The sequence below is a fragment of the Desmodus rotundus genome, chromosome 2 (assembly GCF_022682495.2).
Source record: "Desmodus rotundus isolate HL8 chromosome 2, HLdesRot8A.1, whole genome shotgun sequence".
Taxonomy (NCBI): Eukaryota; Metazoa; Chordata; class Mammalia; order Chiroptera; family Phyllostomidae; genus Desmodus; species Desmodus rotundus.
The window spans coordinates 71,529,308-71,552,384 of NC_071388.1; the positions used below are offsets into that span (position 1 = coordinate 71,529,308).

Genomic DNA, 23,077 nt, shown 5'->3' on the forward strand with positions numbered 1-23,077 from the left:
CAGATAATTTTCATTGAGGAAGTGCAGGTGCACATGTGTGTGTGCTTGTACAGAGAGCTAGAAATTACACCCACGGGGCTACATAGGGGTCAGAAAGCTGCAGCCCATGGGTCATACCAGGCCCCTTGCCTGTTTATAGATACAGTCCATGAGCTAAGTATGAAAAAATGGGTTTTACATTTTTAAATGATGGAGAAAAATGGAATAAAAAAGAGCAGCATTCCATAACACATGAAAAGTATGTAGAATTCAAACCTGCGAAGTACCGAATATTTCTGTCAGGGCCTTCACAGAAGAATTTCATTGACCCTTAGATGTCATCGTACATGATACTCTAAAACTTTCTTTGGTCAGATTTCCTACAGTTGGCTGCAAATAAAAATGCACCTAAAATTATTAAACCTTTCCCCTGCTGATGAAAATGTCATATCCTTGATCAATTTGCTCTCAAAACAGTTGCGTTAGTTTATCCCCTAATGGAGTATACCTGGATTTTGAGAAGTTTTACACCTGTCTCACCTGAATGCAGGCTCTTCCCTCTGCTGCCCGGTAGCCACTTGACATTGATGCTGAGTCCTGAGCTAAGCCACTGATTTTGGCTCATGGTCAGGTCAAGGTCGCATAGATTGGATAGAGAAACCCACCTCTTGTTCATCTCAACTCTCCTACTTTCCTAGCTTTTGTCTGTTATACAGAATCTTCTGTTATCTAATAAGTAGTTAGGTAAGTGGAAGAGGAGATGCTAGTCTTCTTTGTCCCCCTGTAGTGGACATTGTGATGGGCCACCGTTCCCTCTCCACTGTGTTGACATATTCATTCACCTCCTGTTAGCAGCTCATGACTTTCAGTTGTTTCTCTCTTCAGGAATTGCCTTCCACTGAGTAAAGTCAGTGGATTTTCCACTGACAAATCCATCCAATAACCAGTTGATGCAGGAATATAAAAGCCCATCCACCTTGACTTAAGGCAGGATCATTATAAGGAGCCAACTGAGCTCCTAAGCTCCCTGTAGAATCAACCAAGACTCAGCTATACTTAATCATAGTGAGACATCTCCTACCCAGTTCTTCTCACATCCCAAAGTTGTTATCCCGAGAACGTTACCCCATGAATTGTGTACAATCAAACCTGCATCTTAGAGTCTATTTCTTCAGAAAACTGACCTAAAACGCTCCTCTCAAACTCTTCTCAAAGAAGAGAGATGTGATATTTGATAGGATGCCTGAGTTAGGAGAGGTAAATGAGCTCACATGGCTCAGCCCCTTCTCCCTCTCTAGGCCAGCCCGCACACAAAGGAGTGCACACTCTACTTGCTACTGCCAATTGCATGGTAAGCACACCAGGGTCATACTTCAGATTATGCTTCTCAGATTTCTCGTCACAGTAACGGTGCTCTAGACTGTAGGACAAGGAAGGGGTCTATGGGAACCTTCTCTGGACTGTAAGATTTTCCCTAGACATGGACCTTCCAGAATCTAAATTTAGCCCAAGATACTACAAAGTCGAGTTGTAACAGTAAACCTAATCTAGGATCTCCAATTTAACCTGATCAATGATTATACTAACAATTTGATCTCTATTTCAGTGATTCCATTGTCTTTGTTTTCTTATTTGGTTCAAAACTATGGGACAAGGATGAATTACAATCCTCCCCCTAAACCCACAGTAACAAAGAGGAGCACTGCATATGTCCAATAGGTAAATCTTCACTTGTCATTATTAACCATTAACAGTCTAATTTAACAGTCTAACTAGCAGTAGTCTAGTATACATACACACACAGGGAGGTGCTGCCGTAGCAATTCCTTGGAGAGGAATTGGGTATTTACAATTTAGGAAATTTTCAAAGAGAAAAACTAAGTCTGTTTCCTTATTTGTAAATGAATCAAAGAAGACCTATTTCAGAATTAGTTTAAGAATTAGGAGCAATAGTAAGTATGAAGTACCTCTGGCAATACCTTATACAGTAGGTACTCAATAATATTAATTCCTAACTTACAGAGAAAAAAAACCACTATCTCCTCTACTTCCAAAAGGTAAGAGGGTGACTTTCATCCTCCCAAGACTATTTAAAACTAAAATTCTGAAAAATTAGTTAGTTAATTAGGCTTACACCAAAGGTGACAACTACAGATGAACAGAGAATTCGAATCAGCAATCACATCCATTTTCCATCTTTATGTTATAGAATGCACAGAAGGAATATTTTGGATTTAACGTTTTTGTCCACCTAAATTTCATAGGTAAATCCTAATGCCCAATGTGATAGTACTAGGAGATGGAGCCTTTGGTAGATAATTAGGTCCTGAGGGTAGAACCCTCATGAATAGAATTAATGCCTTTATAAGAGATGCCAGAGAGCTCCCTTGTCTCTTATGCCATGTAGGGAAACATTGAGAAGACAGTGTCTATGAACCAGAAAATGGATCCTCACCAGACACTGAAAGTGCCAGAACCTTGATCTTGGACTTCCCACCTTCCAAATCTGTGAAAACTAAATGTAGTTTAAGCCACCCAGCGAATGGTATCCTGTTATAGCAGCCCAAAGTGACTAAGAAAGGAGAGAACACCCCCTTTGCTTACAAAGGACACCATTGCCTCTGGCCACATAGGTACCATGGGAGGGAGGGAGGAAAGAGCCTCCAGAAATTGGCTACCCACGATGGCAGCCTCTAGTCAGATCTGGTCCCAGGCATCCAACAATTAAAGTTGCCATCATTCTGCTAGTATGTGGCTAAGAAAGAATGGAAGTCTGTGGTGGTTTGCCCCAACACATTCTCTTCTCCTAGAGAGAGAGAGAACCAAGTCCCCTGATAGTTTGTTTAGAAAAGAAGTTTGAACCCAGAGACCCAAGAGGGAGCTGAAATGGGTGAGGCCAGGCAATGGCCAAAGTTGGAAAGCTCAGTGCAGAACCAGTAACCACAGTAAGAATGTTGCGCTCATGTCAGAAGGAATGCCACTTGATGCTGGGCATTTATTACTCCGGGGAGTTCTCTGCTGTGAACCAGCACTCACCTTAAAGGTCCTGCACACTACAGTAAAACTAAGAAAAGAGTAGGTTTCTTTAAACTTCCAGAGAGAAAGTTCTAATATGTCACAAAGTTTTCCAGGACAAGCGCCTGGGACTGGAGATGAAGGTGGGTGACTTTGGAATGTAGACTCTGAAGATGTAATCACTGCCCAGATTGGTCTTGTTAGACAGAACTATTAATACTATTAATATGACTAGTCTGCTCCAAAAACCAAGTTCAAACATTTAACACCATGATGTTCAGAACTAGTGAATTCCAGAGAGGAGCTAAATGCTCTGTGAAAAAATATTTCCCTTATCATTTTTATAAATCTATTGAATATAAACTTTATAGTAGTTTTATAAGGTCAGAGAGAGGGAGAGATAGGAGAGAAAAGAGGGAAATGGGGGAAGGAGGAGAAGAGAGGAGGATAAAAAGAGAAGGAAAAGGAAAGAAAGGAGAGGGAAATTCTGTTTTTTAAAAAATACATTCTCTAATCTTTTTTAAACAGTAGGCCACGGACTCCAATCCAGAACGCGGTTTGTTTTATAAATAACAAGACAGGCCTAAGAAGAAGGAAGGAAAAATTACTGAAACACACTATGACTGCTTTAGGCATTACATACAGAATAGAGCACACAGACAGGGGAGATTTAAAGAATATGCTCAATATTTTATAAACATAAGGCGCCAGAGATTCCAGCCCAAAGGAAGAGATTGCTAGCTTAAGAAACGGGAGACAAGCTCCGAGACCTTTCTCAGGCTGTACTCCGTGAACTCGTCATACCAGTTTCTGCAGGAATGCAAGAATTATTGCAAAATGGTTAGGTTCTATAAACATATTGGCAAAGCTTAACTTTACATATAAAAGAAAAATATTTCAAGGTACTTAGAATATCCCCCATTTTAAAATATTCATTTCTTAACTTTTTGTTCTCTTAATGGAAAGGAGGAATTCCCCCAGCTCACCTGTATCAAACCCCACACTTGGCACTATGTCCACAGTTCCGTGGAAGGCTCCGGCCCACGCTGAGGTAGCAGTGGTGACTGTCGTCGGGTCTGTCTTTGTGATGTCACACTGAGGAGCAGGAATCCTGGCTGCACGCACTGATGGCATCAGCAGGGGCCCGTAGGAAGAATCCAGGGCAGATGCAGCAGAAGGGTGAGGGTGGTGGTGGTGGTGTCGGTGGTGCATGTGAGCGTGGGGGTGGTGGTGTCGCAGGTACACATCATGCATGTGGCTGTAGGATGGGCTCACCTGAGATGCCAAAGGGTAGTGCCAGGACTCAGACACGGGAGAGGGAGGGGCTGGGCCAGTCTGGTGCAGGCCGTGTCCTGGCCAGGGACTGGGGTCGGCTGCCGTAAAGGTGCCAGGGGGTGCAGTGACCTGAAAGTCGGGATGAACTCCCCCCAAACAGGGTGCAGGTGGGTGCTGGTAAGAGCTGGTCCAAAAGGAAGTCGGGAAACTATTCCTCTGACTTGAGAGAGCTGTGCTGTCTGAGAAGACAGAAAAATAAATTATTTACATAAGATTGAGTTCTGGGACAGACTTGCCTCTACATGTTCAATATTTTACAGCAGGATAATCAGTATGCACTTCTCCACACACAGAGGTGAGCTGAGACCAGGGAAGCCTCTGAGCTCCCGTGCCAAGTCAACACGCAGGGTTCAAGGTGCTGGCTGAGTCCCCCCGCCCAACCCGAGTTTGTTTGGCTTATGCAGTTACAATCCATACCGAGGTGTGCAAGTCGGAATGAAAAGCTCCATTTCCTCCTGAGTGGCTTGCTGTCATCAAGTCTGAGCAAAGGTGATAGGTCCCTACCTCGCACGTGAAGGAAACTTATGCCATAGACGAGGTCCAGGTAGGTACAAAATGATGATGTTTACTAACTTCTTTTAGATGCAAATATAATTGTCATTCAAACTAAACATTTTAATGCTGAAAGGAACAAATGGAAGTAAAGTTGCATTTAATTATGCTCACCAACACTAATTTTCAATCAGAAAGAGTGTTTTCTAAGTTTATTTTTTCTTTAGACTTCTGGGAGTCTCTGGACTGAGAATAATAATAGTTAATATTTAATTATAGTGACCAAATGCCCAACACTAGGCCAGGGGCTTTTCAAGGATGAAATCCTCACTTCAACTCTATGAGGTAGTTGTTGCTTTTTTATTGCTGTTGTTATTCCCATTTTATCCACATGGAAATCAAGGCAGGGAAGAAGCCCAGGACTTCACAGCTGGCAAGTAGGAGACATTAGATGACAGGCAGTCTGCCACCTTGATGTCCAACATTCGTCACAGCTGTGCCACAAGAGGGCACAACTGTACTCTAACCTTGACATTGGACTTTGGTGAAGGTTCTGTGGAAATCAAGAGACCCACATAGAAGAAGTAAAGGGTTTGAGAAGGTGTTTGGGAAAGGGAAATATTATCAAAGAATAGCACTTGGAGGTAAATTAGAAGGAGGAATAACCTTCTCCAACTCTGTTAAATTCAGTTTCTCCACTCAATCCTTATATTTATAGATGACCTATTCTGTACCAAACACAGGGAGGTCACGGATGATTAGATAGATGTCACTTTTAATCACAATCTGATGGGGGACAGATAAGAAAATCGACATGTGCAATGTGACGTGGTAGGTGCTGTCCTAAGGGGAAGCGCATAGAGAAGGTTCAGAAGCAGCCTAAGAAAGTGATAGCTAAATTGAAAGGGAGAGTAAGGTTAGCCTTGTTTAGAAGTAGTGAAGATTGTTCTAGGCAAATGAAAAATTATGTGAAAAAAGGCCAAAAATCACACACACACACACACTTACACACAAGGTGGCATTTGAAGGAATAAAAAGTTCGGTTGGTGGAAGGTGGCAAAAATTCAGAGCAGGGTCCTAGGAGGACACAGGTGGCTCTGGCCTTGCCGACCACGTGCTGCATACGGGTGCTGTCCTGAGAAGGTCTCAGTGATTTCTGAAGGGCTGTAATCCAGAGACGGACAAGTCAGATCTGTTCGGGCTGATCGATACTGCCAGCTGTGGTGTGGTGTGGTGTGGCTGAGTGACTGAGTGAGCACTGAGCGAGTCTAGAGGGCTCAGCCAGTGAGCTGGTGCTCTTGCCTTGTGTCAGTTTATGGCCCCAAATGTATCTGTTGACTTCTCTGAGGCTCAGTTTCTTCCACTAAAATATGAGGCACTTGAATGAAAATTCCAAGTATCTTCTGTCTCCACACTTCTATCACTCTGTAAAGTGGCCCATAAATTATTTCTATCTACAGATAAAGATAAGGTTGCTTTAGCACCTTAGTCACACATGTATAGTAAGATGGTATTTTTATACTGGGTTACACACACACACACAGCCTTGCTAGACCTTTCAATTGAATAAAGGCTATTCTAAGAAGTACTCTGAAATAAAACTATTTAGAAGTTTGACATGTCATATTCTCATTTCATAAATTTCCAGACAGTTTGTTTGTTTGTTTGTTTTATCTTCAGGGAAAGCTTGTATAATGTGAATCAACCAGCACACATGTAACTTGACTAACGCAATTAGGATATTGCCGTGGTGTTCAAACATTCCTTTCTCTGGCTTCCGCAGCAGCTGCGGCGCCAGCCCTGCAAGCTGTCCCGTTCTCTCCCGGAAAACCCAGAGTTGCCTTTCATTCTCACATGAGCTCTTCAAGTCTCACATTCAAGTGTCTCCCCCACAGAACCTCCGTGGATCTCAAAACCTTTGGGGAAGGTGAAGATGAAGAAATGATCATCTTCAAAAGACAAAGGATGGAAGTGGAAATCGTTATTCGAGCCTTCAAACAGTCCTGGAAAACTCTTCACTGAATGAATTTGTTTTGTTAACAATACCAATCCATCAGAAAATAGTGCTTCAAATCAAACTTACTGGCACTGGAGCAAATATGTTTTATTTAAGAAATGTCTTCCTGTGACATATGAAAAATGGCGGCTAATGTCAAGAAAGAAAATTATGTAAGCTGTGAGAAGAAAATTCAATTTGCCTTAAGTGATGGCCATTATAGAGTATTTCTGTCACACCCACAGTGGAAGCTGTCAAAGCTCAAAGTTCAGAGCCCATACGAGGAGTTCACAGAGGCTCCTGGCATCCTTCGGGGCAGCGTTGCCGCCGCCAGTCCGCCACTTTGCTCTCACAGATCCAGTCCTTGGTACCAAATCCTCCATTCTGCTCACAACTTTCATTTCCTGGTGGGACCAGAATCCCATCATAAAAACTGCTGAACCCTACCCACAGGTGTGTGCCAGAAATACGGAGCTCCCTTCCTTAAAATCCACTATTAAAATATCAAAAGTACAGAGAGTGTATGTCATTTTTCTGGATGCTTTCCTTTTATTTCTTTTCATTTAAATGTACTTGGGCCCAATTTTATTTTATAGATGCTTAAGCATTTTGGATATGCATGTACCAAATGTGAATAATGAACAAATCCCTTACCAAAAATCATGTCCTATTTATGAAGTATTGTATTGTGATTAGTGAACACATTATCATTGAAAGTGGAACTCTCTTTTTTTAAAATGAACTTCATAAAGTCTGAACAAAACTTTAAAATGCCCCAGGGAAAAGTAAAATTAGAAGCAACTTAGTATTTTCCCAGTTGGTATGTCTCCTGAGATTAATGTAGATTTTGCAGAGATCTATACAGCCCTTTCAAAAACCATGTTGCATTTTACAAGTAAATGAAATGGTATTGAATAGACAATATATTTATGGAAAACCCTAAACTTCAAAACCACTATTTGGTAACTTGATTATTAAGAAAAAATACTGATACAAAGAAACAGACGATAGGACTTTTTTCATGCCTGGGAATCAGTGTACTTATTTCATATGTATGTAAATTTTTTTCATTACATGACTCTTTGCTTAAGAGAATTTAATCACAGCCACATTTGTTGGATGAAAAAGCATATGAGGAACTGTGCACGAACTATTTCCATGCAGTATTACTTTTCAGGTTGGGGGGGCAGTTCAGAACTGGATGGCGTGAACACCCCGTGGTGACTGAAGGGTCAGTGTTGCCGGGTCATTGGGGGATGTTGACACTGACGGGCTGGCATGTACAAAAAATCCTACTTTGACTCGGTTTGCACTCGGATTACAAATGTTATACACACACAACCTATTCCTGAACAACAACAAAATGACAAAACTGATACATGTCCAATACAACCCCCCAAAGCATACACAGTGATTTCACTGTGATTACACCAGAAATATACCTTAGAGATACAGAGAGTGGTTCTTTCAATTCATAGTAGCTGGGATACTTTTTACATGTCCTCTAACTGTCTCTGAAAAGGGCAAATAATATAAGCAAGAGAAAATTCAACGTTTATTTAAAAAAACAACATATTAATTAATTTTGAAAAAAACTACATGAAAAAAGGAAAATGAGGCAATAAAATAAAATAGAACCACTCTCTTATTTTTTAAAATCAGTAGAAAACATAGTCTTTGAATAAATATTGATTTAAAACATCAATGTTAAAAGATAACATTTACCTTTTTATTAATCGCATTGGAAAAAAATTGCTACTGCATTCATAACCTAAAGGATTAATTCCCACCCTCTTGTTCTGCTTCCCATGAAAATAAATTGTTGGGTCAGAGCTGAAAGGATATGTGTTCCCATATGTTCTGTCACACAGGAACTAGGCACTACCATTATGTCCCAAGATTGCCCCCTAGTAATTTTGTTCTGGAGTCACTCAAATTGGCCTTGTGACTCTAAAGTGAGACACTCTAGGCACACTCCTTGGAGGCAGGACGATGCAGTACTTCAGACCTCCCCTTCCTTCTGTGTGCCTGTTCTGAGCTTCCTAGCAGCAATGGTCTCAGCTTTGCTCCCTGGAGCAGAAACTCAGCTATCTCCTTCCCAGTCTCGGCCAGCTCTAAAAGGTGGACCTCCTTCCCTTTCTGTCTTCTGCTGTTTTAGGTTAGTACTCATTTTGAGACGTCTTTCCTACGAGAATTAGTTTTTCCAAGCACACACTACTAGGTCAATGAAGCAACAATTACTTTGCCACTACAATAAGAAAAAAAATATCAGTAAGTTTACTATTCGGCATGGTTTTTAAGTCAGTGGTACACATACACCACTTTCTGTGATAGTACTGGGGCACTGGGGTCAATGCACGGACATATTTGGAGCCGATGTTTCTGTTTGGATGGGGATAAGAGGACATTCAGATTCATTAGGTTCTGGGCACCGAGATCAATGCGTAGACATATTTGGAGCTGATGTTTCTATTTGGATGGGGATAAGGGAACAATCAGATTCATTAGGTTCTCTTAACTGAGAAGCCCTATTTAATCCCTGCTAAAATGTACAGTGAAATCAGAGAGAATTGACATTGATATTGTGCCAAAGTACAAATATTTCTTGTCAATTGTTTGTCTAACAGCTGCAAAATGCCTAAAGAGGACTTTACTCACACCATCAAGATACACACTCAAAGTATGACCATTATCCCATTATTAGCTGACACTCTATTCTTGTCTAAAGATTTACTGTGTAAATATATTCTGTTCAACCATAATTCAGTTTTAAATTCCTTTGGAGCACTGTAGCACTTGTGTAGCGCTGTAAAAATTTCATGCCATAAATTAGACCTTTTAATTTAATACAGCTGGTCAGCAGCTCCTGCGTAAAGTCTCACTGCCATGGCCATTAACACTGTCAATAGCCTGAAGTACCTACTAAGTCCAAGACACCGTGTTTTTGCCAGAAATCCAAACTTCCAAAAAGCAGTGTTTCTGTATAAAGACCCCAGGTGGGTGTTCTGTGTGCAAAATGAGTGGAAACTTACTTAAGAAAAAGACAAAAGGCATCTGACCATCATTTAGCACTTTGCATCAATCCCTATGCCAAATTCTTCATATACATTATTAAAAATTCTTTTATATCCCTAGGAAGTGGGTCTCAATAAACACATATTATATTCTTGAAGTTATGCCCAGAGGGATTTTTAAGTAATTAATTCCAAATCACATTGCAATCAGACAGTAATAAGGCCCAAACTTGAACCCCAAACAATCCAAAGACTGCATTCTCCAAACCTGTGTTGCTTTGGCAATTAATATAAAACTCCTCAAAACTCTCTTCCCTAGACATGGGAATCTCAGTCATATCCAAGTTATGTATATTTATCTAAAACTGACTGATTCACAACTAGAAACAACTACAGCAAAGTTCTATTCACAAATGGAAAGTATATAATACATGTGAAATCACAGAACTTTACGTTTTTTACAAATAAAAAAAAACTGTAATCAATGATCTCATACAACTTATTGGCTAATAAATTCTCCAATGAAGACTTTTGTTTTCTAACCTGGGGTACATGGAATGAACTTGGTTTATCTAAGTCAGTCAATCATTCAATTCATACTTATTCCAGATTTTCCATACAGAAATGCATTATCCCGAGTATTTGGAAAAATAATCAGTGGGAGATAGAGAGATGGAAATTGAAGAGCATACTGTGTTTGCCTGGGCTACTCTAATAAACTAAGCTGACATAAAAAATCTAAAAATTCTTGTTTCTAATTATCACTCTTCATGTCACTCCACACATGCCAGCATTTTTACTTCCCATGAAACGTTCTAAACTCAGTCTCCACTCAGGGTCTTTGCACTGGCTATTCGCTCTGCCTCAAATGATCTTCCCCTAGATACTCACAGAGGAGCACTCTTTCTTCCTTCAGGTCTATGCTCAAATGTAAGGGCCTCAGAGAGGCTGTTTATTACTACCCTAAAAAAATGGTACCTTGAGTTTCACTCTGTATTTATTACCTGTCTCTTCCACTAAAAAGGCTCATGAGTGTAGAGCCTTAGACTCTCTTGTTCACTGATGTATTCCCACTACCTAGAACATAGTAAGACCTTAATATGTGCTGTGCAAGCCAATGAGTAAGGAGATAGATTTGAAGGCCAAATTTAGGATAATACCAAGAAAATTGTAATAATAGTTACTAAAACATTACCATTATCTACCCTTTCTATACCAAAATTTGACATCTGTCCACAGGTCTTCTCTATTCAGTCATTCATCTTAGAGGGGAAACAGTGAACTGTAGAATTTTTGCATATATACAACACCTCACTTACAACTTTTCTAGTTATGAGGCTACAGACAAATAACTCTCACATTTCGCTATAATTTTGGGCTCTTGCTCCTACATTCCAGGTTAAATGATTACTAGTGTTATCTAGGCCAGGATTCTAAAAGAAGTAAGCGTTATATTTATTACCCTCCTGGCATGAATTATCCTGATTAGGATTTATTATTGATATACCAAAATATTAAAGTCAGCTAACTCATTGAAGTTTTCTTATTTTTACCCTCTACAAGTTATTAAACATATTCACCATGTGCTATCAAATAGGATCTTGGTTGATTACATAATACCTTAGGTTTCCAAGGATTAAATTCTCAGTGCTGTGTGAAGTCTGTAAAATGCACTAATCAAATAAGCCGTTATGATTCCCAGTTCACCTCTGTCAAGGTCTCAGTCACTTGAGTTTGTATTCTCCAGGACCTCTCCCACAATGGAGCAGAACCATTCTGATGCTGAGAGGTGACCCACCACCCATCACCTCTCACTTGCCCCCAGTCACAGGTAATCTACCACAGGTGACTAGCCTTTCCTCATTAAAAGATCACCTGGAGCACTTGTGGAAGTGTAATTCCCAGTACCTTCCCTTAGACACGCTGATTCAGTAGGTCTGAGTTAGGTGGCCTGCAAACTGTGTTTTTAACAGCACAAAATAAATGACTATCAAAGTTGAGCCTGCGTCTGAATCACTGGGAGGGCTGGTTAGAACACAGATGACTCTACCCCTGAGTTTCTGGTTCAGTAGGCCTAAGGTGTGGCCCAAGAATCTGCATTTCTAATAAGCACCTATGTGATGCCAATGTTCCTAGTCCTGGAAACCACACTTTGAGATCCATTTTACTACATGCTTTGAATAACCTGGTAAATTCAGGGGAAAAAAAAGTCCATAACACATTTCTTTAAAATTATCATTGGAATGATGTATTATTTTTTCTCTAACCCTATAAATACTCCATTGAAGGTATCAACCGACAATCTGCAGTGAGCTGGAAATCAGATTCAAATACATCTCTGTGACCTCCATATGGAGGGAAATAACGAAGACGATGTCCCATCTGCTGTTTTACTTTACCGAGGTAAAAACAGTAGTCTAAACCATGTCGATAGACTCAATGATATCTGGACTGTACACAACAAAGAGTTAATACCACAACAAAGCGGGACAGAGAAAGTTATTAAGAGAGCACAGAAGGCTTTCAAAGTTTGTACTCCTGGGTCAGACTCAGATCTCTGCTATGTCACCACATAGCACCTAGTGGAATGAGCAAGAGCTAATTTTTAAAGGCTGATTCAGACACGCCTCTTATTTAGACATCCAAATTGGGCCATCGGGGCTTAAGGAATGGTGCCTCACAGCTAGATCCTGCCACTATAAACCCCGGCCGGTTGCATCACTACTTTCCATGAGGAATTTAAGGGGTGTGACTGCATCTTTTCCAACCCTGCATTCCACATGTGACAAAACTGATCCAGCTGTTTGTCTGAAAGAAATTCCTTGCTGTCCTTAAAAATTAAAAAGCAAGTGGATATCCGTCTTCAGGGGCAAGTCTCCAGCTGGAACCTGGTACAGGCGGTTGCAAAACAGAGACAGGGCCCTGGAGAGCATCTGCTTTTAAATTCTTACCTCTCCATAGGGGGGTTAGCCCCATCTTGCTTTTTGAAATGGCAGATTCTGGATGGAGGGTGCTGGCTTGGCCCAAAGCTCTTGAGAAGTGTTCATCCACTACTGACCCAATGTCTCCCTGGAAATAAGTGAAAAGGACACAGCGAGAGTTAAGGTACTCCATCTCGGCAGGCTGGTCTTTCTCCTCCTCCTCCTCCTCATCCTCCTCCTCCTCCTCCTCTTGTTTGCTGGGAAGGGTGACTTCCAGAGAGTCCTGCATCTTGCTGTATACCGCTAACTTCTTCTGGGATGGAATAAACAAAACACAGTATCACAGACAGTTTGTCAAAGAGCATCAACTAGTTAACATTTCAATTTTTAAAAATCTAAATATTAACATATGTTCTCAAATTCATTCTTCTTCATCTGTTTTACTCCATCTTTCCCCTCCCCAAACCAGCTTTCTCTTTCCCACCCTTAAAAAATATATCTATCTCAAATTTAGAAAAAAAAATTAAACTCCTTTATCAGATTGTATATTTTCAGAGTATGAAAGTTTTTTGTTACTCTAGGTATACCAAAACAAGGATGACTTTAACAAAAATGTGACAGATTTCTTTCCATTTCCCATCTTCCATTTATTTAAATCAAACATTTAATGCACAACAACATTATAGTACGGAACAGGGAGAAATGGGGGATAGGAGGCCTAATTATCTCAGGGTGGGGTGGAGAAGAAGAGAGCTTTTCATAAATAAACTAAACTAAAATAAAAACAAAATGTAACATCTTCTAAAAGGATCTGGCAGATGTGCCCAACTCATTTCTCAAAAAATCAGACAATAGCAACAAAGTAAGTCTCTGTGAAGATTCATTTTGCATGGAACATACTTTTCAGATGTTTCACATACCACCGTTATCATAGAAGGGAAAAAAGGTATTGTTGTGACTTGAAAATAACACAAGATTCTAGCAATGGCTAGTGTGGCTTTCAATTCAAATGAGAAAGTTTGATGATTTTAAAATATTTTAAAACATACATATCATTATAGTGATAATAATGGTTCATATATTATGCCAGATGCTTATAAAACTTTGTATTTATTAATTACCCAACTTAGTGCTTACACTTCTACAATATAACCTGGTTATTGTTACTATCCACATTTTAGAGCTGAAGAAACTAAGGCACAGAAAAATGAAAGAACTTGTCAAAGCTCACAGAGCATGTAAGTGGTGCAGCCAGAATGTGTAACAAAAATATGCAGGTGTGCACATGTGTGTGCATGTATGTGATGGAGGAGAGTGGAGGGGGTATCTACTGTGGGCACAAAAATTGCCAGAATGTTACATTTTATATTGTCTTTCTGGCTGGTAAGTTTTTAGTTGCTACATTTTTATTTTCCCTTTTCAGTATTTCCAAACATTTTTTATTTAACACATATTACTTTTATTATTGTCAACAATTGCACTGTGAAATGACGTAAGAAGGTAATGCTAAAGATGATAAAATTCACTGTCCTAATGACAGAATGAGATTTGTATTGTCTGTCTATCTGCAAAAGTTGATCCTTTGTCATGTCATGTTTTTAACTTCAGAAAAAAATGCACACTGGAAAGTGAATATGAGCGGAAAAATAAATCATTCTAGAATACACAGTAAGCACATAATTTTGCAAATGCTATGAAAACACAATCCAGACTCTTCTGTTTCTAGGTAATTACTAGGTATGAAATCTATAGCCAGAAATTATGAAAGCATCATTCAATAAGTGAAACCCTCTCCCCTAGCAATGAATATGTTCTTCTTGTGTGAGGTAAGTCCTGAAATGTTCAGGTATATTATGAGCTGTGGTTATTATTTAGGGGCTGCTACTTATAAATATGTGTATTGATTTTTTATTTGAAGTTTGTGTCAATATAATTATCACTTGTTGATAAATATTTAATCCATTCCTTGTAAGTGTACATGTCTTACTGATGAATAGGTGATTGTAACGACTGAGTAGTTACATTTCTTAGTCTTTCTTGCACAGATTTGAACATGTTCATATTTAACTTCAATAGTAAAAACACCACAGTAACATAAGTTATATAAAAAATGAGGGAATTAATTAATCTAAATGACCTCTACAGTTACTCTTAGATTTAAATTCCATTATTAAAATTAAGTGAATGTTATGATTTATTAAATCACAGTACTTATCAAATCACAGTACTGTTTCTCTAGGCACATGCATGTTCACTGAAAGTCACAGAGTGTTTAGCATTTATTCACACTCTCCACCGAACACTCTGGCATATTAGAAAGACACACTGTTTTCATCTGGGAAGGAAATTAAAAGCAATCTACAGAGTAGCTTCACTGTCCACAAGAGTTCATTCTTGTCTATGAAATTGACTTAATTTTTTCTGTTAATGTCCAGCTAAATATCAGCTTGTGAGAATAGAGTTTTGCAGCTACTGTTTCATTTGTTTAACATTAACATTTATTCTTTAGATTAAGTCCTGGCTGTGTTAATTGTCCAAAGAAAGACAATGTTTTATTTTATCCCAATTAGCAATCAATTTTTAGATTAAATAAAATTAATTAAAGTTTTATATATGAAAAATGTGTACCCTGCAAATCCTGATATAAATGTAGCATAATTTATAACCTATACCAATAATAAAACATTTTAATTTTTAATTAATGGTGGTTGAATTTAATCTACAGATTTTCTATCTATTTAAGATTACAGAATTTTCTAAATGTGAAATAATTTTTGTTATTCTTTTTAAACCATTGTTGAATGGCTGGATACAAATAAATTAATCTAAAAATGACATACTTTTCAATATAAAATGGGGAAAAATGGAGCAAAATCTGCTATTGTATCATAATGCCCTTTATTAACCTACTTTTTAAAAATCATTCTTTTGTTGATGGATGCATTGATTCCCTATACTCTTTATATTTCATATGGGTGTTTTATGTCTGTGTATGCACCTATGCATTTATGTAAATACATACTAATACATTATTTCTTTTGATATGCAAACACTTGTGATTCTATAAAAATATCTGTACTGACTCCTTTAAATAAAAATTTTTGGAAATATTATAAAACGTACTTTCTCTTGCAACTCTTTAAGGCAGGTCTATAAATTAAATAAGTTTTCTTGGAGACTATCAGACAAATAAAATGAACATAGAGCCTGGGATATATTTACCAATAGGCAGGAAAAAAGGCATGCCTATCATTCATTCCTTCTTGTACTTTTCTCAGACAAAATTGACTCAATTTTCACAAATTACAGTGGGCCGATTTAAATATTTCCATGTACAACACATATGCATACCATACACACACACCTGTAGCCTCACCATCGACATCAGTGTTTAAGGAGAGAATTCGAAAGTATCCAAATGGCCTGAGAGCTAAGTAAAATTTAATTTGTACACATTTTTCGAAAACAATGTGAGCATGAAGAAAACAGAGCACAGGATTTAAACAGCCATCGATTCATATGCTGACATTGACAACATCTTAATATTCTTCTCTGTACACTCAAGCCTCGGCTACTTCCCGTGACCTGTGCTTTGGTGGCTGTAAATCAATTCTTTGCCTCTTTAAAACTATGTTACTCATCTGTGCTTTTCTGTATTGCCTTGGTGTTTGCTCCCTGGAATAAAACTTCCCTAGTGTTACTCACTTTCTTCAGAAAAATACAGAAAATTTCAAACACTGAGAATAAATCTCAGATCATCAAAACCTAGATATCCCAAGTCAATACTGAAAGGCAGTCCAGTTCCTATTTCTCAAAATGTTCAATCACTTTCTAAAAAATTGAAATGTCTCAGAAATGTGTGTGCTTTTCTTATGAGACCCTGAAGATTTGTTAACAAAAATAAAGAAGCCATTCAAAGAGACTTCAAAAACTGTAAGTTGGTTTATTTAATGCCCATTAACTGGCTCATCCCTATCTCGGAGTAATAACCATTATTATCCAGTCAAATGACACTCCAGTTAAGAGAAACGATGAATGAGTTAATAGCCGCTAAGTTAAAACTGACTCAGGAAGAGGTTAAAGGAGCGGTGTGAAGGAGGCGGCCTAGGCAGTGCGGACCGTACCCACCACCTCGGACGGAGCCTGCCACCAGGCGCAACAGAAACAAACTTGCACAGGAATGTGCAGGGGCAAGGGTTTGTCTGACAAGAGAAAGACTTCCATGTCAGGAGCCAAATACCACTAACTCCCCGAGGCTTAAGCCTACAAAATGCCAAATGATTACTGTGCATATGTGGAAACTTTTTTCCTAAGGAAACAAAAGTATTTTAATGAATCATTGGATGTTTGAAAACAGCTCTTTGCTTTTTTTTTTCTCTCTCTCTACTGGCTGTCTTCTCTAAATGCAATTTTTTTTTTAATTTTCAAAACATGCTTGAAGTCTGTAAGAGTAGCCTATAACACCAGCCAGGAGTAGCGGTTTCAAAGTTGTAAAGTCCACAAAAGCAGCACATTGCTCCTCAATCATCTTTTTCTGAATTCACTTGAATAATCGATTTTTAAAAATATCTCAGAGAGACTTGAAATTTTTATCCTCAGCTTATTTGGAAGAGAAGGAATCAGGTTATGGGAGGGTGGGTCAAGAGAGGAGAATATGCCACAAATTGTTAATATATTTTTGATTAACTCTCTCATATGCATTTTGTCAGAATAATTAGCCCCAACTTACATATGCAAAAACGGACTTTCTTTGCTAGGTTCATCTAACTAGTAAGTGGCAGAGATGGAATTAGCACCTATTTCTGTCTGACTACAAAGCATGTACCAAGAAAACAGACTGGAGGAAATGAGTCTCTATATGATATTTACCCCAACTGAAGACATAAACAGACTCCCAGAGCCAGGGTGGCATCACGCGCTCACTAAGGAAGGTCTAAAGTTATCTACAGCATTGTAAAAGTTAGCAAACATGTATCAGAAGTACGGCTATTATGAAAGGCAAAATATCTGTGTATCTCGATGAAACTGAAATTCTGTGTCTAAAAATGTATTGTCCCCCTGACAAGTCAGACACATAGGAGGACTGCTGACCGTTTTGCTGGAAATCTTATTTTGGGAGAGTGAGCAGAGCCAGTTTGGGAGGCACAGTCACACCTCAAGATTCTGTTTGTTTGCTTTCTTTTTCATTTGTCTTGTTCTTACCAGTTGGCAGGATCAAATCAAAAATAATATTAACATGATCAGCTACTTTTTCCCACACTTGCCTCTCAATGATTCTGGTCGTTATCAAAAGTCAAACGCATCTCCTCCAAGGATGAACATTATCCAGTTTTAAGGATGTCCAAGAAAACTATGCCAGATACTTAGAGAGAATTTCAAAATTTTCATTCCCACATGTTTTAAACAATGATCATAAAAATAAGAGTATGTGTTCTCTCTTAAACTGGCAACTGTGGAATGAAGCAACAGTTCCAATGTATAAATTTCTTATATGCTTGTATAAGCCTATTACAAGACATAGGGTGTGACTGCATTTTTAAAAGTTATCTGTTATTCATTGAATCGTCAATTAATTCCTATTTTGTGTCAGTAATTGTACAAGGACTTGGAGACACAAAGAAGAAAGTCACAGCCTGTTTCTAAACTCTTTAGTTGGGCAAACATTATAAGGGCAATAAAAAATGAAGGGAATCTTGTGGTTTATCCGTACATCTAATTGGGTTATTTCTCCAAGTAGCTAATACTCAGAAATTTAAAAATAAGAAAGTAAGAAGGTAACATTAGGTAAGTTACTCTTTCCTTGTTTCAAAGGAAACGTTGATGGGAAGGGAGCAAACACAATAGAAAGGACTGGAATGAAAGAAATGGTTTAACCAAAACTAGTCCATGAGTCTGAATACCCCTCTGGCCCCCAGCTTCCTCTTCTGAAAATAAGAAATTTTGACTTAATTATCTTAGAAGTCTGGTCCAATTCTATATCCTAATAAGCAGCATACTGGAGCTCTAGAAAAATTCACACTTAATTTTGTTTCTTCCATTGGCTGCCTCATCTGATTTTGCTGGACTCTTGCCAAAAAAACCCTACAGACCATTGAAGACTAATTCATTTTCAGACACGGTCATCTAGCCCAATTCCTAGGAATTAGTTTCGGTACTTCTTTTATCTGCCTTCACAGTAACAAGAAAGAATGCATCCTTTGAGTCCCCCCACTAAATCCCACATGGACAAATGTTTTGCCATATGAAAATAATACACTTTTAAGAGCAAAAGACACCTGTTTACTTAATGACTTTAAGTCATTCTTTTTTTTTTCCTATACTAAAGTACAAGATAAGTGAAAAATAGTTCAGTTACCCCAGTTCAGACCACACGTGTAAATTACTGGCATAAATCTGGTATCCACCAAGATATCTATAAATATCTATAAATATGGCATTTATGATTTGTGTCTAGCAGCAGATGTTGGGTCTAATGGTTCAAGGCCTTCGTAGGGTCTTCCTAAATGAACAGTTAAAGCAGAAAACCAGCTGCTTAACGATACGCTTTTTGAAAGATTCAGGGCACAGTTTTGCCCTGAATTATTTCCTTCACTTGTCTCTGCCAGAGACTAATATTCAAATATTAGAGAGTTTTTGTTTCTGTCTTTTTTTTCTTTAAGGTAATTTTTATTATTATTTTTCAACCATAACTTACAGATATCACTCTGCACCAATTCCAGATGTACAGCAAAGTGTCCAGAAAACCCTGCACTCTGCAGACTGGTGCCCCTGCTGCCCAAGCACCCACCAGGCCCCGACGCCAGTTATCCCGACATCTTTGACTGCATTTTCCACGCTGCTACCCGCATCTCTGTGGCTGTTCTGCAACTACTAATTTGCACCGCCAAATCCCTTCCCCTCTTTCACTCAGCTCCCAGACCCCCTTCTCCTCTGACAGCTCTCTGTGTCCTTGAGTCTGTTTCTATCTTGTGTCTTTTGTTCATCAGATTCCACATATAAGTGAAATCATACAGTGTCTGCCTTTCTCTGACTGGCTTATTTCACTTAACATGATATCCTCTCGGCCCGTCCGTGCTGTTGCAAAAAGTAAGATTCCCTTACTTTTTACAGTTGAGTGGTATTCATTGTGTAAACGTACCACAGCTTTTTTACCCACTCATCTGCTGATGGCCACGTGGGTGCTTCTAAACCTTGGCAGTTATAAATAACTCTGCAATGAACATAGAGTGCTTATATTCTTTCAAATTAGTGTTTTGCATTTCTTCAGATATATTCCCAGAAGTGGAATCACTGAGTCATAAAACAATGTTTTTTTCTGGAAATAATACCTTAAGTGATCACCTATTACTAGATGTATTAATTTTGAATATTTTCAAAGCTAACTGGAAACAGGGATTGTGGGCAGAATGGGATCCAGTTAAGCACCCAAATTTTAGAAGGACATTCATCTAACTCATAAATTTGATTTAGGACCTGCCCTAAGCATCCTCAACTTAGTATTTTCAGTCTCACTGAAAATTCTCTTTGCAGAGAAAGATATAAGACATAAACATATCTTATATGTTTAGATAAGATAGACAAAGTCAGCCTGACAAAGTCAGCTCAATACATCTTCCATAACAGCCCAAAGAGTCAGCAACACCCTCATTTCCTTTGGCATGGGACATGTCCCCGCCACCCCCAACTTTATGTGAGACTTAGTAAGTGCTAGGTGAAGTAGGAGTTCCTTGAATTTCTCCAAAATACCTCTCACTTAAATTTCCAAACCGTGTTACCTTGTGCTGGCATTTGGTTTCCCGGTGAACATAGCCTCACCATGTATGACTGTATAGATCTTAAGCCTGCCTTTACTATCGTTATTGTAATCTCCACTCTAGTTGACTGCCAGACACAACAGCTCAGTTCAGTTATTTAAAGTTCAAATTTCTTCCCTAGCTTTGGATTTTCTGGCTGGAAAGTTATTGGAAGCATAAAACTGTGGGGCACTTGAAGCTCCTAAGTCTCTGCAGTCAAGTTAATTTGTGTAGTGTGGAATTATAGGTGCTGGTCTTTCTCAAAGAAGTCCTGTATGAATTCTTATAAACCCACTTAAGTTCTTGTTTATGGTTGCAGGAAAATTAGATACTCCACCTTAAATAAGTTGACTGTGCATTGAAACTACCTAAGATATAATTGTATTCTTTCCTCCTAATGAATCTAAACTTACGTTGGAATAGCAATGATATATGAGGCACTTAAAGCTAACTGTTAATACCACTTCCTGCATACTATTTTAAATAAATAAATGTTCATTTGCTAAGTGGATATTCTACCTCATCAACAAAGGATGCAACATGGATAGCAAAAGTCATTAGCATAATACAAATGCTTGCAAAAGGACTTTGGAATGCCTAAACTAAAAAAGTACACTACCAAGGACTTGGAAAGAATTTCAAGCTCCAAGGCCAAAAAAATCTACTGCATATTAATCTTCTTTATCAGAGAGTTGATTTGGAGCACAAAAGACAAGAATAAGCTTATTGTGCAAGAGCAAAAAAATAAAAATCTTGAGAGACTGCATGGTATGGCAGAAAGATGCGACATTGGAGAACAGGGAATTTTGATGATTCTAATTTTGTCACCAATTAACTTTGAGAAATTTACTCAGGCATCTCGGTCCTATGAATATCCATATTCCCATTTATAAAAGGAGGGCTTAGAGAACGTTTTTACAGTTTTTTTTGCCCATGACAAACAGAATCCCAGAGAGATTTTATGACTAAACCAAGGTGGCAAAGTCCAGAGAAAGAGTTTGAAAAAAATACTCCTTACAAATGTATAACTGAGAGTTTGCCTCTCAAGGGTGTTTAATTCTTTCAAGTGAAAGCGTGCGTGCAGCAACCGCCATTCTTGAAGAGAACAGAGTCAATGCGTTCTAACTTTCATGAGGCCCAAAGTATGGTTGTTAGACATCCCGAGGCCCAATTAGAAAACTAGCAATTGTTCTCTACTTTCACTACCCCATCTATAAATTATACAATTCTCAAGGCTTTGCTTTTAGCATCTTCCTGATGTTAACATTCTAAATATAGGGAGCAGGGCAGGGTTGGAGGACAACAGACTGTCTGCATTTAAGATGAGAAATCCACTGGGTATGAAGAAAATCTATGACTTCATATCGTCTCCCTCAATTTTTCCTGACATCTATTTTGAAGTTTTCTTCTTGGTTCCTATTGTCACTGTTAGAATACAAGTGTATTCCTTTCTGCACACGTTTTGCAGTGTCATCATTCCTTCAGAGCGTGTGCTGAGAGACTGAGTCAAGAGTTCTCTTGAGATGCCAGGGAGGGATTAAGACTATATAAAGATAGTAGGCACAGGGACCAGGGCTTAGCGTCCCTCAGCAAATCCTGACTTTGTAGAGCACGCTGTAAAATTTATGCACATCCATGCAATTTCTAGGAATTAACATCAGGTCCTAAAAATTTACCTTCCAGACATACTTATGTAGTACTTTGATTCATTTCACCTACCCTCTGCCTAACACACTGCAGGGTAGTCTGATTTCTATGCAATTAGCCACGGCTTGAAGACACTAACCTATTACCCACCTGTGATGTATACGTTCAATTTAAAAAGTAGCTTACATTTGTGTTGTTAGGAAAAAGCTGAAAGGACACATACCAATAGTATGAAGTTCTATTGTTTCAAAAAGAATTTTCAGCTATACGATCAAACATTAAGAGGAAACATATACCTATGTCTAAAACCCATTATAATGAAGCATTTAAAAATATACACCAACTTACAAAGACTTCAAAGCTATACAGATTTGAAGAAAAAAATCAGTTCAAAGATACACTACTACAATTGAATACAGAAATAACATAAAACTTTAATGCTCTGTTTCCTAACATTTTATAAATGATCATTAAACTTTCCTTATAACTATCATTTTTTCTGCTTCTTTTCCTTTTTGCTCCTCAACAAATTAATTTGCAAATGCAGTAGAAGTTGTAGCCCTTATTTTTGTCTCCCAGGCAAGATGCTATTAGAGGTCACTTCCCATGTACGGAGAAAATAATCTTCATGGATAATAATGATAAAACCTTATGGAATGCAAAAACAACCAAAATATGTATTCTCAGATGACTACTTTAGGGCCAAGTCAATATTAGTCCCACTTCACCCACGCACCGCACAGTCTAAAAATGCTGTCAGCCTGATAAGAATTTCCTGATTCATTTTTTTCCAATAGAAAATATAGGTCATCATAATAAACTCCTGACAGTAAAAGAACAGTAGTTACAATATCAAGCCCGTTTTCAATCTGTTAGCCAGTTATA

The 23,077-nt window shown here is 38.5% G+C and overlaps 1 protein-coding gene across 3 annotated transcripts in view; it reads right to left on the reverse strand.

The window, feature by feature from the left end:
- Positions 1–23,077, reverse strand: part of VGLL3 (vestigial like family member 3) — a 47,430-nt gene that overhangs the window by 21,104 nt on the left and 3,249 nt on the right. Inside the window, exons 2-3 of one of the 3 annotated variants that reach the window (XM_053918276.2) lie at positions 12,783–13,062; positions 3,981–4,508 (exon numbers count right to left, since the gene is read on the reverse strand). In XM_053918276.2, the coding sequence (XP_053774251.1) occupies positions 3,981–4,508; positions 12,783–13,062 (808 nt within the window). Of the gene's footprint in view, positions 1–3,980; positions 4,509–12,782; positions 13,066–23,077 lie in introns of all 3 variants that reach the window. The other 2 variants (XM_053918275.2, XM_053918277.2) reach the window with 2 other exon arrangements.